The sequence below is a fragment of the Atractosteus spatula genome, chromosome 2 (assembly GCF_055471065.1).
Source record: "Atractosteus spatula isolate fAtrSpa1 chromosome 2, fAtrSpa1.hap1, whole genome shotgun sequence".
NCBI classification, from domain to species: domain Eukaryota; kingdom Metazoa; phylum Chordata; class Actinopteri; order Semionotiformes; family Lepisosteidae; genus Atractosteus; species Atractosteus spatula.
Window position 1 is genome coordinate 67,188,656 of NC_142707.1, and position 15,364 is coordinate 67,204,019.

At 36.3% G+C, this 15,364-nt stretch overlaps 2 protein-coding genes across 5 annotated transcripts in view; one reads left to right on the plus strand and one right to left on the minus strand.

The window, feature by feature from the left end:
• Window positions 1-3,079: 3,079 nt before the first annotated feature.
• On the minus strand, window positions 3,080-11,455 carry pax1a (paired box 1a). Of its 2 annotated transcripts, none has more exons than XM_088933508.1 (5): window positions 11,221-11,455; window positions 10,057-10,686; window positions 8,792-8,925; window positions 7,924-8,137; window positions 3,080-3,832 (listed from the first exon to the last, which is right to left on the minus strand). In XM_088933508.1, the coding sequence occupies exons 1-5, from the start codon at window positions 11,222-11,224 to the stop codon at window positions 3,741-3,743; spliced, it is 1,074 nt and encodes a 357-aa protein (XP_088789634.1). In that variant the 5' UTR covers window positions 11,225-11,455; the 3' UTR covers window positions 3,080-3,740. The 2 variants fall into 2 exon arrangements, with proteins under 2 accessions (XP_088789634.1, XP_088789625.1); XM_088933499.1 differs by having other exon boundaries at window positions 8,792-8,928; window positions 11,221-11,453.
• A 54-nt stretch (window positions 11,456-11,509) lies between these two features.
• LOC148840105 (uncharacterized) overlaps window positions 11,510-15,364 on the plus strand; it is a 59,016-nt gene continuing 55,161 nt past the window's right edge. The window contains exon 1 of one of the 3 annotated variants that reach the window (XR_016094175.1): window positions 11,510-11,589. The gene's annotated coding sequence lies outside the window, so the exon portion shown is untranslated. Of the gene's footprint in view, window positions 11,590-13,346; window positions 13,701-15,364 lie in introns of those variants that run through there. The other 2 variants (XM_088933519.1, XR_016094169.1) reach the window with 2 other exon arrangements.

Sequence of the window (15,364 nt, forward strand, 5' to 3'; positions counted from 1 at the left end):
TTAAGGATATTCTACAATACTCCTATACTTTTACTATAACGGGTGAAAACAGTGATTTTTAAAACAGTTTTTGTAGAAATGTTTACATGAATTTCAGATAAAACACACGTAAGAACAGTGACTCGGTCCAGAAAATTGAAAGTCTAAAACAAGCTTGCGGTGCTCCAGGGAAACACACTGACGGCTCGTTCGTATGTTATTTTTTTCTTTCACCATTACAAATGAAAATCCCAAAGCTAAGGCAATCTTTTTTCCGTCTTGATTGCGAAAGATCGAAGTAAAATTTGCCAGTTTTCATTTCTTTTTAAATCAACCTGTTCACCATAAGACGTTATAGTAACTCGGGGGATAAATCACAAGAAATGATTAGGTTAAGTCTTATTCCCATGCTACATTATCTTGTTTGCTTTAGGGCTTTGGGATAAGCATATTTCCTGATTGCTTAGCTAACACTTGATACGATACAGTGGAGTTCAGAGACTTAGGGATACTAGAGCAAGCACCCCTCCAATCTGAGCACAAACCGTAAAAAGCAATCCTTTGAGCCTATCACACTCCTCATAAACCTTAGATGTGACCTCTGTCACAGTGGAGAATGTCAGTCAGGAAACTTGGAATCCAAGTAGCAACTTTAGTCCTCGGTTTCCTTCGGTAACGTGATATGTCCATAGAATTTAGCGTATTAAAATATTTGGGAAACGAATGAAACAAAATGATTGTTGTTACTAAATATTACAACCGCACACTGGATAGATTAATTCCCGAAATTGAGCACAATGTTTTCTCGTGCCAATCTGAAAAAGCCTAACAACCAAGGATTGACCATGGCAGTTGAATTTAAATCACGAAGAAAATTGTTAACTTGTGTTAAAAAAAAACTGTGCATAGATTATTGTTGTAAATGTAAGTATTTCTAAGAAATAGTTCCACACTGCCTACAAAAGGGATCAAAACTACAGTGCGTTATCTAGTAAATTATTTAAAACAGTTACTGTATATTGTTTTTCAGTTAGTCTCGCAGCGCCAGTGGATATTTATCTGCTTTGTTTGCAATCAGACCATTGAATGTGTTCCCTTAAACTAGCATAACAAATACTGCCGGCTGATTTCAATATTTTGTAATTTATCTGGTAAAAGTTACTTGCAAAGTTTTACACTACCTTGAGTTAATGGACTGTTGGTACTCCAGAGTGGCAATCTTCTTACATTTTTGTATTCGTTTCTTGGGGGGTGAAGTAAGATATTATATATCTTATATTACATCTGTCTTATGTTTACTTAATAAACCTTTCATCTGAATCACCATTAAATTTATGTTTAGGCCAGAAACAAATATGCGTGATATATCCTGTAGCATACTGTATATAATAATATATCTGCCTGAGATACAAAGAAGAATGTCAATGAGACCTTAGAGGAAACTGGTTTATAAGTTTCTATGTGGATCAGAAATTTTGCATTTTACTGAGGATATATCTTTCTGATGTGTTCTAATTGTTTATTTTCTGGATGTAAAGACGTAAAAGCAAGCTCATGAGTTATTACCCTCGCAGCGTTTCGCGAAGGACTTCATCGTTTAATATTTATGTGCGACACATACAGCAGAAGTAAAAACAGCGATCTAAACTCAGAGCTTTAGTACGATGTTCTTAATCCATCGAGTGGAAAGTATTTCCAATAAATCCAATCAAATAAATATTTGTATGTGTATTTGTTGGTGTGTCTGAAAATCTAGAAGAGAAACAAAATGGCATCTTTGTACGAGGTTTTCGGGAGTCTGTTATAAATTCACATATAGCTTGCGTGCCTGTATAAATGTGGAAGCGTACAGTATATGCCTTAAGTAAATGAAAAAAAAAGAAGTAGCAGACCACACACGGCAGTAAATACGGGATTGCTGATACCCCAAGCGCAACACGTGCTTCAGTCAAGTACTATGAAACCTGTTGACAATTATTAAAACATTTTGTTTCCGCCGTGCCTTGTAAAATAAGTACAGGTCCATTGAGAAGCTTGTCAGTAAAATCAGCAATACCCTTAAGATTGAAGAAAACTTTTATTAAATGGAGTTTAGTATTTAAACAGTATGTTTCTTTCGTATTTCTGCATATGCCAGTTTCAATTAATTAGGAGGATATTACTACTTTTGCTCCGTCTGACGTGCATGTCGTACGATTTCGATTTGAGGCACTCAACACTAATTGTCCCTTCATTAGGATAGATCAATGTTTTCGAATGCATTATTATAAGGAAAAAGGGAACGCTACACGTAGACTATGTAGTATCCCATGTATGTGTGCTTATGTGCGTATGCGCGTTTGCAATGAAATACTGTACGTGCATAAACAAGTAAAGCATATCGAAACACGGCTCTTCTGAGCACAACTGCTGTCGGTACCAATAAGGATTTTCATGTGAATGGAAAGAACAGTCGGCTTCACGCACAATTGAAATCTCCTTCAGCCCATTCCATTTTCGATTTATTTTCAAATTATTCAAACACACACATTATACATATCTCTCTCTCTATATATATATATCAATTTCCAGCCAATAAACCTAATTTTAAAAAGAGGAGAGGGATATCAGTGGTCTCATGGCTCTCATCCAGTAAACCCTGGGCAACGATACCATTATGAGAGGCGCCGAGGACTGTGAGGCATCATTAACTGGGGAAGGCTTGGGTAGACTGCATTAAAAAGAACAGAACACCGTCACCCACAAAAGAAGAAAACCGATTCCACCATTTTTATTTCAGTTTTATAAATCTAGTTCTTTTTTTTTTTTTGGTACCGTTTCCACTTGGTTTTCTTTAAAAAGCGTGTTACCATCCTCACAGTCATCAAGTAACACTACAACTTAACATATTTACAATACATATGCTAGAAACGTGCCATTGTATGTAACAAATAATACACTGTATGTATGTATTATGGTTAAGACATTCTATATTCTTCGAATCTCTTATGTTCGTTTTCCCTTAAATCAAAGACCGCTTAACCCTCAGTAAATCAAAGACATATTTGCGCATGCTTTGAGGTGGAGGTCAGCGGGTTATTGGTTAATAAAGGAACATATCTGGCTTTGTCACGCTTTTATTTAGCATATTTACACATGGTTTTATAAAAAATATATAATTCAAGCTTTCGCAAATCATCTTACATTTACAATCCGATATACAACATTTAATGATCTTGTTCACATCCTTTGAAACTTGTATTTGTTTTTTTGGCTTTGCAAAAGCCAGATTTTAACGATTACAGATGGTCTTAAAAATCGACAAATACCGACACGGTTTTCTGTCCCAAAAACATAAAAGGTAGGGCGTGCACAGGCTTTTAAAGGGTTCGTCATTTTGTTATTTATTTAAATAAGATAGTGGATCAGATAACGGGATGTCATAGTCTGTAATGTTGTTTTTTTTGCAGACGTGAAATAAAAAGGATAAAACTCCCAAGCACCAACACCGTTTGAAAAAGGCACGGTAAACTTTAATTTACGTTTCATTTGGTCATTTTACATTCCTCTGCTTCTCTGAGAAACAATTACTAAGAAGGCTACTTTGGAATCATATTTGCGCGCCCTATCTTGAGTTAACACTTTGACTGGCAATTGATAAATATAGTACTTTTTTTACTTACTGTTTGAATTCTTGAAATGCGCTTTAAATATATATGCTTCAGTTGCATATGCGCTACATTTTGGGTCCTTGATTTGTGTGGACTTTGTGTTTTTCAAAGTTAAGGAGATGAGGAAGGAAGACTGAGTCCATGTACGCCGTTCAAGGCTTCATGCTGTTGCTTGATTAAAGAACTGGGGGGTTTTCTATCACCTGTGGAATAAAAACAAAATCAGTATTTTAATAACAAACCATTATTCTCTTCTGTAGAAAAACTCAATGATCCTAAAACCATTGAATGCGTTAAAAAACTGTCTCTTAAAGGCTTGATTCAATTCCGCCCCTAAGACATGGTTTATTCACTCAGGACACCAATAAAGCAACAACAATTTGAGTTCTATGTTCATATTTCTACATGCTGCGCACGTACGCCCTGCACACTTCACTTCAAAAGTTTATTTTCTATAAAATTGTCTGTAGAAAATTCTTTCTAGATTCGCGGTTTTTTTTACATGACATAGCCTTTTTCAACAATCATATATTATCTTGTTTAGTAAAGGGTAAACAATTGGTGTAACTGAGGAAATTAAGAATTGCATAGAACACAAACAATTGTATTTTTAGATGATGTAATATATGTAAATATTAAAGTTTAAGTTATTTTTATATCAGGCCTGTATGTATTTCACCACTGAAGTAATTTTCTTTTTCATGCTCAACAAAATCGAGTTGATTCCACATTGGTTTACCAAGGATTTAACGTTTGAGATTTATTTTTAATTTCTTCCTGTCCTTTTGCATTTGTTTTAAAGAGATCGTGTTTAACTTTTGAAGTAAAAATTCCTCTAGGTTATAAGAACAGGAATCTCTTCATTTTACCTTTGACCGAACCGCGGCTTGGGGTTCTCCTTATTTTAATTCAACTGAAAACATTCGTTAATTCTTTATCCTTGATAATAATAGAATTGTTTTCTTGGAAGATTTGTTCTTCACTTGGCCTAAGGGTTTCATATTTTTCCATTGTGCTTTCGCAGGTTTTTTCGTTTTCGATATTTATTTTTGTCTTTGCGGCTCGGTACACGTATTAAAAATATGAGTCATGCAATCTACATTCCTACTGATAGGGACAAAATGGCCTGAAGTAATGTATAATGTGAATCCGTACTTTTCAGAATTAAACATAGATCTTGTACAACAACTTGTATCATTATGTTACTGGAACCTTGGATGTGAGTAAAGTTTATTCTTATTTATTTTAAAGGAACAATGAACATATTTTTTTTGAATATTTGACTTTAAATTACATTCAGTTAATGACTTTACGGTGTAGTTTTTCCACATATATTGGTTGTTTGTGATAACACCTCAGCTGGAAGACGTTTTATATTATTCTCTAAGCGTTGCTACACTTTGGGAGGTGCTGCCCTTATTCGCGCTATGGGGAGACGTCAATTGAACTTGACTCTAGTTAATATCTATCATAAAATTGGGGCTCCAAACTCTTGACAACAGATACATTTAAAAAAACAGCAAGGTTATTATTTGATTTGTTTTATTTTTCTTCGATGGTTTAACGGGAAATGTATTCTTTTTTACACTCTTCTGTAGAAAAGTATATACCGTATTTGGCTTGTAATAACAGACAATGCTATTAAAACATCTTTGTCAGGGAATATAGGGAAACTATAATGGAAATCTCAGGCGTTAATTAAAAGTTTTCCTTTAATTTGAATTCAGTTATCCATAATACATTTGGTTGAACGCTTTTATACAAATAGATTTTATGCCCAGTTATACAGCACAGCATTTTACTGATGCAATTTTAGTGAAGTACCTTGCCCTTGAGTTTTACTTTTTGGTTAAAGTCTAACGGGAAGCAGTGAAGTGAAAAAAACAAAAATCGAAAATCGGATGTAGTTGCACACTTAAACGGGCCCTTCTTGCATTTCACTACAATTGGTAATTTTCGGTACATTTGTTTTAGAAGAAGAGAAAGTTCTCGCGCTTCATCGCCTACGACCTGTCACGCCGACAATCGCGGAAATGCTGGCGGGCTCGAACACTTCGCTGTGCTTGTCATCTGGAAGAATCAGGCTCATTAAAAATCACCAGTGCTTGCTTCGCGCCGCCTTCGTAGGTGGGTTCTTTCATCACTGAAAATTGAGCCGACAACCACACAGTTCGGCCTTTCTGCACTGAAATGGCAGAAGTCGTTTTATTATCCAGTGTTTTTACCGAATTAGTCTTAACATCTCCACACTGAGCAGACACCCTTGGGTTTTATACAGATTCTCTGTCACACGGAGCCACGCTAGAGCAATAGATGTTTATCCCCGCCATTTTTAATTGAGGTATAGGGTTATATGTTAAGACCTAGAGTTACATGACAGTTGGAATTGATTTGCATTTGTGTTTCACGTTTAATGAATCTGTTGCGAGTTAGTAAACTGGACCCGCAAATACAGTTATGTAAAACACAGAGGACATAAACTACAGATGTAAATAACATTGTATGAATTATTAATATTATTTGCAGCAGTGTGCAGAAATTGTACAATTCACTTAGTACTCTGTGTACTTCTACAACCACATTGACTTGCCACATGGCATATTTTGAAAATAGTTATGTGGGAACATTGCAGGAAAACTGTTCCTGGTTCAGAGCAGCTAAGCACATGACATTACACACTGTGTGGCTAAGGTGTGTGGTACTGCTGACTGTTCCTGGCACAGAACCAGTATCACGTTATCCGGATCTATGGTTTCGCTAGATACTTAGAAAGGTAGAGAGGTAATAATAACATATATCTCCCTTCTGTCTTTGCAAAGTCGCAAAGGCTAATTCCAGGACCCCTGAATCGCACCGAGTCACTCCAGAGATGTATTTAATTGTAAATGTTTAGCATGATGTCCAAAGTTTTATTTAGATCTCACATAAGCAGCTTCCTCATGTGCATGAAATATTGTTTAGAATCTGGAACAGTATATGTTTACACAGAATGTTTACTGACAGTAAATTAACAAAATGACGATTACATTGAGAACGCAAAAAAACAATTATTTTTAAAACTGGGCTTGGCCGTATCATATAGAGCCCAAATCTACCACTGGTCCAGTATTGCAACAGAACTGCTGTGCCGTAGCAAGTCATTGACTTCATCTAGTCGAAAGCAAAGTGAAACACTGAAACATTTGATCATTTTTTTTTTAATTTAAAGATCTTTTGCATGACACCAAAGTGAAATTATTACTGATTTCCAGAACCACCAAAGAGATTATTTCATTTGCAATGTGTTAGCGTCAATCTGAGCCATAAACCAGGCTTCTACTGTATAAGCTTTCAGATATTACAAATTGTTTGAGGGAACATCATAACAGGCCGAAATTGACTCTTTTTCCCAGTGGCAACAAACATAAACGGGGAAAAAAAGCTGGACTTACACCCCAGAAATGTATTCTATTGAGGAGTTACAGGTATATAAATCTATGGTAGGCCAATAATACAGCCATTTTAACGCGAATTGCATATTTCACAAATACTAGTCCAAGAAAATGTTATGCAGAAGTGAATCGTCTGAGAAATTAAGTACTGCTGAAAGTACTTAATATAATTTTGAACAAACTTTAGTGTAGGTCTCTTATTAAGAAATAGTAGTGTTCAATTTTCAATTGATATAATGTATAATGGTTCTTATAAATTACAGTAAACCCTCAATTTAACGGACTAAAAGGGGAGAAGGGGTCTGCATTATTGCCAAATGTCCGTTAAATCACAAACTGTGTTTTTTCAGCCCCAAACCCACCATGACTGTACAGTACATGAGAATAAAATGTATATACTGTACATGTTTCGTGGATCTTTGACTTCTTTTTTAAACAATCACATTCAACACAAAAATTGTTCCTGTGCCTTTTTATCATAAATATACAAGCTCTCTACTTCACGTGTCCTAAATATATTGTATAACATTCGCTAAGGCAAATGAAACACACCCATCATAAACCATTGCATTATCCCCATAAACAACCAGTGATACTCCTGAGTTTTCAAACCTGTGCCGTATTTAGGGGACGTACTACTTGAAAGCAGAAAATAGATCGTTACATTTGCTTTTTCAGATTGTATTATCTGTGCATTTCACAAAATCCCCCTTTACAGATTGCATCCGTTAAATCCGAAACCCGTCAGAGCTACTGTATTTAAATAAGGCAGGCGGCTCCTCTGTGTTTTTCTACCGCAATCTCATAATGATGGAAGGACCGCTGAGTGTATTCCTGCAGCTGTAAAACAGTATGCGGCCTACCGTCTCTTGATGGATGTTTGAAGGACATTGGGGGGTGGATTTCTCCTCCGTGCATCGTCATCCCGCTCGCTGGGTGGGACAGAGCCGTGCTCTGGGACTGCCAGTGGTGGTGACCCGGGGTCATGTAACTACCTGCAGGCCCACTGTAGACCCCGTACTGATTGGACGGGGAATAGGCACAAGCTGGAACATAACTGGACAGCGTGGAAGAAGGCTGCAAAACATGATCATTATTATTTATTTATTTTTACATTTTAGCAAACACGAACAGGCGAAATAATACAATCGCTCTAGTTTTAATTTCATTCGCGTACGCCGCAGTAAAAATGCATTCATATTTCAAGTAAACCGATCGTTATGTATAAATCTGGAAGAATATACAGTAGCGAGAACAGAGAGAGACGGGTGATACTGAGAAAAGCAGTTATCTGAGTTATCTTTGATTTTATTTATTCATAACGTAAGTTCACGATATATGATCGGCATACGTTGCATAAGAATATCTAGAAATAAGGAGAATCCGTATGGGGGTTAAAATCGAACATACAGAAAATCCTCTTTCAGTCAGATATTGCAAAATATCTGTAATAACCTATTCGTTCCAGGACAGATATAAAATATTCTACAGAATATCTCTTTGTAGGCTCCTTGTGAAGTTGCTCCAAGAAGAATCTCTGCAATCTGTCCCTTTACGCACATGGCTTGACTTTCGAGATCCATTTTGAACGTTTAGTTTATGAAAACATTTTATCACTATCTGATTTCAAACAGCACCTGACAACATGTTGTAAAGCACCGAAAGACATGTTTCGGAGAATTATTTTTTTATTCTAAGGTATTTCATGCGTTATTCGTTTGTTGTGCTTACCTGTGGATATTTAATGTCGGTGTCTATGGCTGATTTGTCAAGGCCATTGACGCCGTGAGCTGTAGGAAAAGTAGTTCTGTTAACACTACCCCAGTCCTCCATTTTCGGTGGGTATCCCTCGGTACCAGCGATGGCTGCTGAAACAACCATGAAGTGTTAATTATGCAATACTATAGAAACGACAAACGATCTTGAGTACTCCAACAGTACTTAGTGTCACCCAGATTCATATCCATTCCAAATTTAAGGCTTTGTTTTAGAACAAATTCAGTGAAGGCCTTAACGTTTTATACGGGTTTATGGGATTTATAGTAATCTTTAAAAAAATAGCAATATGCAATATGCTCAATCCCATCTAAATACGAATACGTAATTCGTCGGATGCATTTTGTAGAAGTAGTCATTGGAAATGCATTTAAACATTTCCTTAATCTGGAAATATAATAAAGGCAGTTTAAATAATATTTCTGAAATTGTATTTTGGAACGTCTATTAACAAAGGGAAAGATAATTTTAAAAAGCAGGTTACCATGAAGTGCCCGTTGAATGTACTGTTTAGATTTTTAGATAACTGCTCCATGTTCAAACGGATCTAAGGTCGTTTACTTTAAGCATACGTTTGAAAACTGTAAGCAAGTTGTAAAAATCTCGAGATCAATATTATTTTATATTGTTTATTTAATAAATTATGGCTTTTAACATAAAATCATTGGAATTATCAATAGACTTTTCCAAACAATATACGATTACATGTCTAACAAATGCCTGACATCCAAGCTTCTTTATTGCATTCTGGGTCTAGACTGGTGACGTTATAATCACAATGTTGTGTAAAAGGCCTTTAAAATCCCTTTTCAACTGTAACCCGTGTATAAATTCAAGTTGACGTAGATATGACGATTTTATCTGTTCATGGAACACGAGTGTTTGCTTTTCAGTGGATCAAGAGTATTATTTTTTATTTTTCTATCACAATACATCCACTTCTTAAATAGAAACAAACAAACCAGCAACAAATCTAGGATAAAACACCCGTATGAAGCAGATGCAGCATTATAATTATTTGCAGAAGGAGCAATAGTTTGTAGTCGTAACCTTGGTTTTGGAAAATCAAAGTTGTTTACCTGGGACTCTGAGTTCAAGTTTAAAAAAAAAAAGATTCACAAGTCACACTGTGCTATTGCATTACTGTAACCCGATGTGCTAAGTGAAAAGATACAACGAAAGCAAGAACGTATGCAGTATGATTGAGGTACAGTACCAACCTGCTGGATCCATGAACGCTCGGATCCCCAAGATGTTGGTGACGGTGTGAGCAGAAGGCCAAGCTCTCGGAATGCTCACATGGCCCGCAGTGACAGGCACGCCGGGAGCATTACCCATTTTGGTCCCGGTGGGCGACATGGCGTTCGGGTAAGAGTATGGATAAATGTGGTTGTAAGAAAGCGCAGACTGGGGAGGGGGTTGCTTGCTGTTTTCATACTGGTTAGGCTGGGAGAGGTTTCCGATCTTGTTCCTTAGAATCCTGCTGATCGAGCTCACCGAGGGAACATTGTATTTATCACACACTCCATCTGCGAGCAGCCTGTCGCGAATCTCCCAGGCGAAGATGCCGGGGTCACCTTGTTTGTATTCCCTTATGTTTTTCACTACATTGGGGGTCGTAACCCTGGGTTTACTGCCTCCAATGGCACCGGGTAAGATGGACCCAGTCTCGTTGTACCTGGCTAGGATTTTGCTGACACAGCCGTGGGAGACCCGCAGTTGCCTGCTGATGTCGCAAGGTCTGATTCCAAGTTGGGCCAGCTCCACGATTCTCAGTCGGATAGCGTTAGGTAAAGGTCTTCCATTGACAAATACGCCGCCCAACTGATTTACCTCTCCATAGGTTTGCTCTGCAAGAAGGAAAGAAATAAATATGATAAATGTCAACATTTAAGAAAATAAGAAATGAATAATAACAGCTGTCAAAACACTAACGCTTCCCCTGAGTGCCCTAACTTATATCATGGAAAAATGGCGTTCCAAAATAAATAGCTTGTGCATAATAATAGATTTATTACAATATTAATATTTCACTTTTGCACGTTGTTTATTCGTCTTCCTTCATGCCATTGCTTTTTAAGGCGCAAAACACGAATAATACCCCGATATCGCTTTTTAAATAAATAATAATTATGCATTTGAGAAACCTGTAAGTTAGAAATACAGTATAGTAAAGTTGCTATTAATTTCTATCGAAAGCTAGTATATTACAATATATGTTTAAACGGAAAGAAGAGATACTGCACCAACTCTTTTTAACTACAGCCGAAGTTCAACTTTATGCTTGGCTCTCACGTTATGCAGGCGTGCAAAACAAGTTCTGCTTCTATCATCTTTCTGCCACTGAACCATGCAGAACCATGCAGAACTGAGCGAAGGCTTACCCATTTGCCCGGCTGCTCAAGATGCTTTCTTTGAATTATTTGCCCTTCGATGGCTGAAAAAGCGCAGCTTCTCCGGTTTGTTGAAGGAAGCGAAGGACGGGAGACGAAGCCTGGAGGAGGAGTACTTCTTCCGACGCTTTACTCCCACTTTTAAAGAACTGCTTTAAAAGGTATGGCTCTGGACAAAAGCACCAAGGTGATCTTCATCCGATAAAGACTAATTTGTCTATCCTGCAGGCTGAAGTTTGCTCCGATTAATTTGACGCGTCTTCCACGTCAATCCAGCTGGTTACGCTGGAAGCTGGTGTTTGATTTCATTGGTCCGCTGCACTCTCAAAAGGCTGCTCCTCACAAGCACGGTCTATTCCGGTATGTACAATTTAACCTTATTGAGCATTTCTCACTGGGGAAGTGACATAAACTCACCAAAATTAACTCTTACAAACCGTTTAGGTGTCATGTCTTGATTCTAGTACCCTAGAACTTGTTTACCCATCTAGCGCCAAAATTATTATTAGAAGCCACAGCATTTTTTCCTCGTTAGCTTTGTTTTGTATTGCGCTTGTTAATACAAGTTTAGAACGGGCTGTGAAAAGTAGATCGAAGAGTTTTCAAGTGTGCACCACATGGTCAAAAATACAACATTTGATTTAAAAAAATATTTACAATATTCAGGTACGTTCGAATTATTTCTGAAGTTAAATCACCTTTATCTCAGACGCAACTATCATTACAAAATACTGTAAAACTCTCAGTAGTCTTGCTGAAGACATTTTAACTATTGCGATACCCAGAAAACATGATAATCAAGAACAAGATCAAGAACAAGAATAATAACTAATGCAATGGGAAGCTCCTTAAACAGTCTCACATTCGATATCTCGAATCAGAAAGGGCAGCAGCAACACGAGAGGTACAGTATAGGTGTACGAAACTGTAGAGCTAATAAGCATCGGAAAATCGGTCCATTTCGTTAGCAGCAGCAGGTCTGAAAATAAAAAAGATCTAAATAGAAATATTAAAATCATTTATGATCTGGAAAACATGTTTACGTTTATTTTCCCCTAAGTCTAACAATAATATTAACAACATATTTCCTCTGAAGAATTGTTTCCCGTTGAAGAATTTGTGTCGAGAGCAGTTCAAGACGCGTATTCTTAAAACAAAAACGCACTACAGCTGATTGAAGATGGGTGATGCTCAGCATCAAAACACTAAAATGCTTTACAATATTACTATTTCACATTTGCTAATCATCTATATCATTAATAAGAATAGCAATGTCTGAGTAACATGAACTGAAAAATGTTCCTTGGCGCATCGCGACGGTGCCTTTAATAAACAAAAATAAAGCTAAACGAAAAAGCCACATACACAACGGGACTGTAAAACTTAAAAATAGACAGTAATTGTTTAAGGTTCAATGATTAGTACAACAGTAGACGAAGTGTATGACTAGAGAAAAAGCCTTTTGTTGATCTGTTTATTTTTAAATACTAATTTAATTGCGACAGAGTTCAAACAGATATTCGTAATCGATACCCTTGTTAATTTTTATACACTTGGGCTATATACGTGTTGTATACATTCCAAAGCAGGGAATTAGCACAGCATGTAATCGGTGCTTCCTGTGTATTTAAAGAAGGTATCATTTATTAGCTTGCAAAATGTCACTTGTAAAATTTAACAGCAGACCCAACGGTAACAAGATGCAGTGTCACTATCATTTCTGGTGTAACTAGTTCGCACCAAATCTTGTGAAACACACATGGAAAACATCAGCTCGGGTCAAGACAGTAACCTTTTCTGGAAAGAAAAAGGAATGTGGTGGGTAACAGAAATAGATGAGCACGTTTACACGTATGTTCAAACAAGCGATTTTGGAAAAGCTAACTTTCCGGTGAAAAAGGGATGCTTTGTTTCAGGACGTTTCAGGCCACATCAATTTATACAGGCCTTGCTTAACCCCCCGCAAAAATATTAAACGGACTACATCTACTAGAAGCTGTTTTTTTCCACTACGAGAATGGAAATACTGACAAGGCAGTTGAACGCTTGCTTGAGTGTTGTTTCAGATACACATATTATGTTTGTAGTGTGCAGCCGCCTTCTCTGAACCGGGTGAACTTCATAACTTGGGCGAAGGTTTTCTTAAGAGCTGCTGGGAAAGCCCAGATGTCTGCACCTCGAGCTGAAAGGTAGAACACCAACGATTTCGCAGCATTACTGGAGGTCAACCAACAACCAGCAACAGGGTCTCCCCCTACTGGATGTTCGGCAAATAACAAGGAATAGCTCAGTCTTCTGAAAGCAAGGCAAAGGCGCAACATGTCGGGTCCTAGAACTTTGAATGATAAAGGTTACAAACCTCAGAAAATACTTGTAAATTTAACGAGAGAGGGACACCATTACGCGTTCTTCGCTGTGTTACGACCCTATTCTCTACAAAAGCGGATGCGCTCACTGACTTCGTAATTCAGGCAAGTACAACGGACTGCAATGCCAAATATATTTTATTTTAAAATTCAATTCTTCATTCTAACAGTTGAAAGGAGTAGCATCTTTTAAATCGCAGGCGCTTTCCTTCGGAAAGAGAGTCGGAGGTACATGTCAGATTTCATAGACGAAGACTGCAAAGCGCGATTTCAAAAATAGAAAATCAGACGAGATTGAAGTCGGGGCAGTCAAGAAGAGTATTCACAAGAAAGCTAGGATTTCTTTGTAAAAGAATAGTCTGATTACTACAGTGTTTTATTTTTATAAAGCGAATACTGGTTGTTGTGATTTAAATTAATTCATCTGTAAATGGAATAACTAATTGGACAAATTGATTCCGGATTGCACATAAAAAATAATAGACTAAACACAGCATACGTGGAAGCAAAGTTTATATATTTGCAGTATATAAAAGCAGGGTTTGCTTTAGTGTTTAAGAAAAATACATGGAGTGCAATGCATACACTTTCATGCAAATAGTTTCTATTCATAAACACATTTAGAATTATTAGCTTACTAGTTGTTCTTCCAGACTACTAATGCAATATATTGAATTTTCTTGTGATTTATATTGAAATGTAGAGAAAAACATTCATTTTTATCTAATTAAACTATATGTAAGCTTATGTAGCTCAGCTTATAGAAAAGCTATATATACTAAAAATCAAGTCGAGTATATAGTTACAAGAAAATAAACCATCTTGTTTTATATATTCAATATGTTTTAGATATATGTTGTTTAAACAGAAAATTGCATCTTAAGAGGACGAACTCTCGTATGCATTAGAAAAAATATTGAAAAAATATTTTAAAATCACTAGTTCATTTGCTATTAACTGCTAAAATACTTGACCATGTTTTCGGTTAGGTCATTTTATTATTTTCGAGAACGTCAGAGTTAATGTCTCTCTCAGAATACGGATGTGGTTTTGGCGATTCGTGTTTAAACGTCTTTAAATTTTATTTTAATGAGGTTTAAGATAAAGTCCAAAATTAAGGATGGATATTCATCCACGTTAATTTCAGTTGCAGAGGTCTGGTTGGTCGAGAGAGCTTTTCTTTTTAACACTTGAACATCAAGCGATAATTCATAGTAATATTCTTTTTGTGTGACTTGATGGTAAAATAAACATAAATCTAATCGTCAGTTTTTAGCTTTCTTTCTCTCATAAAGTAGATCTATCTGGGATTTACGTTCACAAATTTTTCGAATATATTTATATTTTTAATTATTCAGCAACTCAATTATAATCATTTTAAAGTATTTGGTATTACAGTAATGTGATATTAATGCACATTATTTAAGAATTGGTTGGTGACGTAAATTCGATTTAGATCTGATATTTATGTATGCATTTGCATTTTATTGTCAATATAATAGGAATTGGGGGCAAACATTTTTGTCAATTGGCTGATTGAGAAGAAAATGCATTTTTAATTTTTTCATGTATAGGATCTATAAGAAATTTCCGTTTTTAGCGCACGTGTAGTTTATCATTTATAATGTATTACCAGTCTAAGGATTTTTTTATGACGTCTGATTTTTTTTTTCGTCTCTTAAAACGCGGTATTTTCACCACCTAAGATTTGTAAGAACTTTATCTCCACTTTCATTTTGTACTGCAGATAGTAAACATGAAGAACAACA

What these genes read in the sequence shown, in the direction of transcription:
- pax1a (XM_088933499.1), bottom strand. An exon ending in AGCGTTCATGGATCCAGCAG is followed by an intron (nt 8,929 to 10,056) that starts GTTGGTACTGTA and finishes TGGTTGTTTCAG; the next exon opens with CAGCCATCGCTGGTACCGAG. An exon ending in CAAACATCCATCAAGAGACG is followed by an intron (nt 3,833 to 7,923) that starts GTAGGCCGCATA and finishes TTTATTCCACAG; the next exon opens with GTGATAGAAAACCCCCCAGT.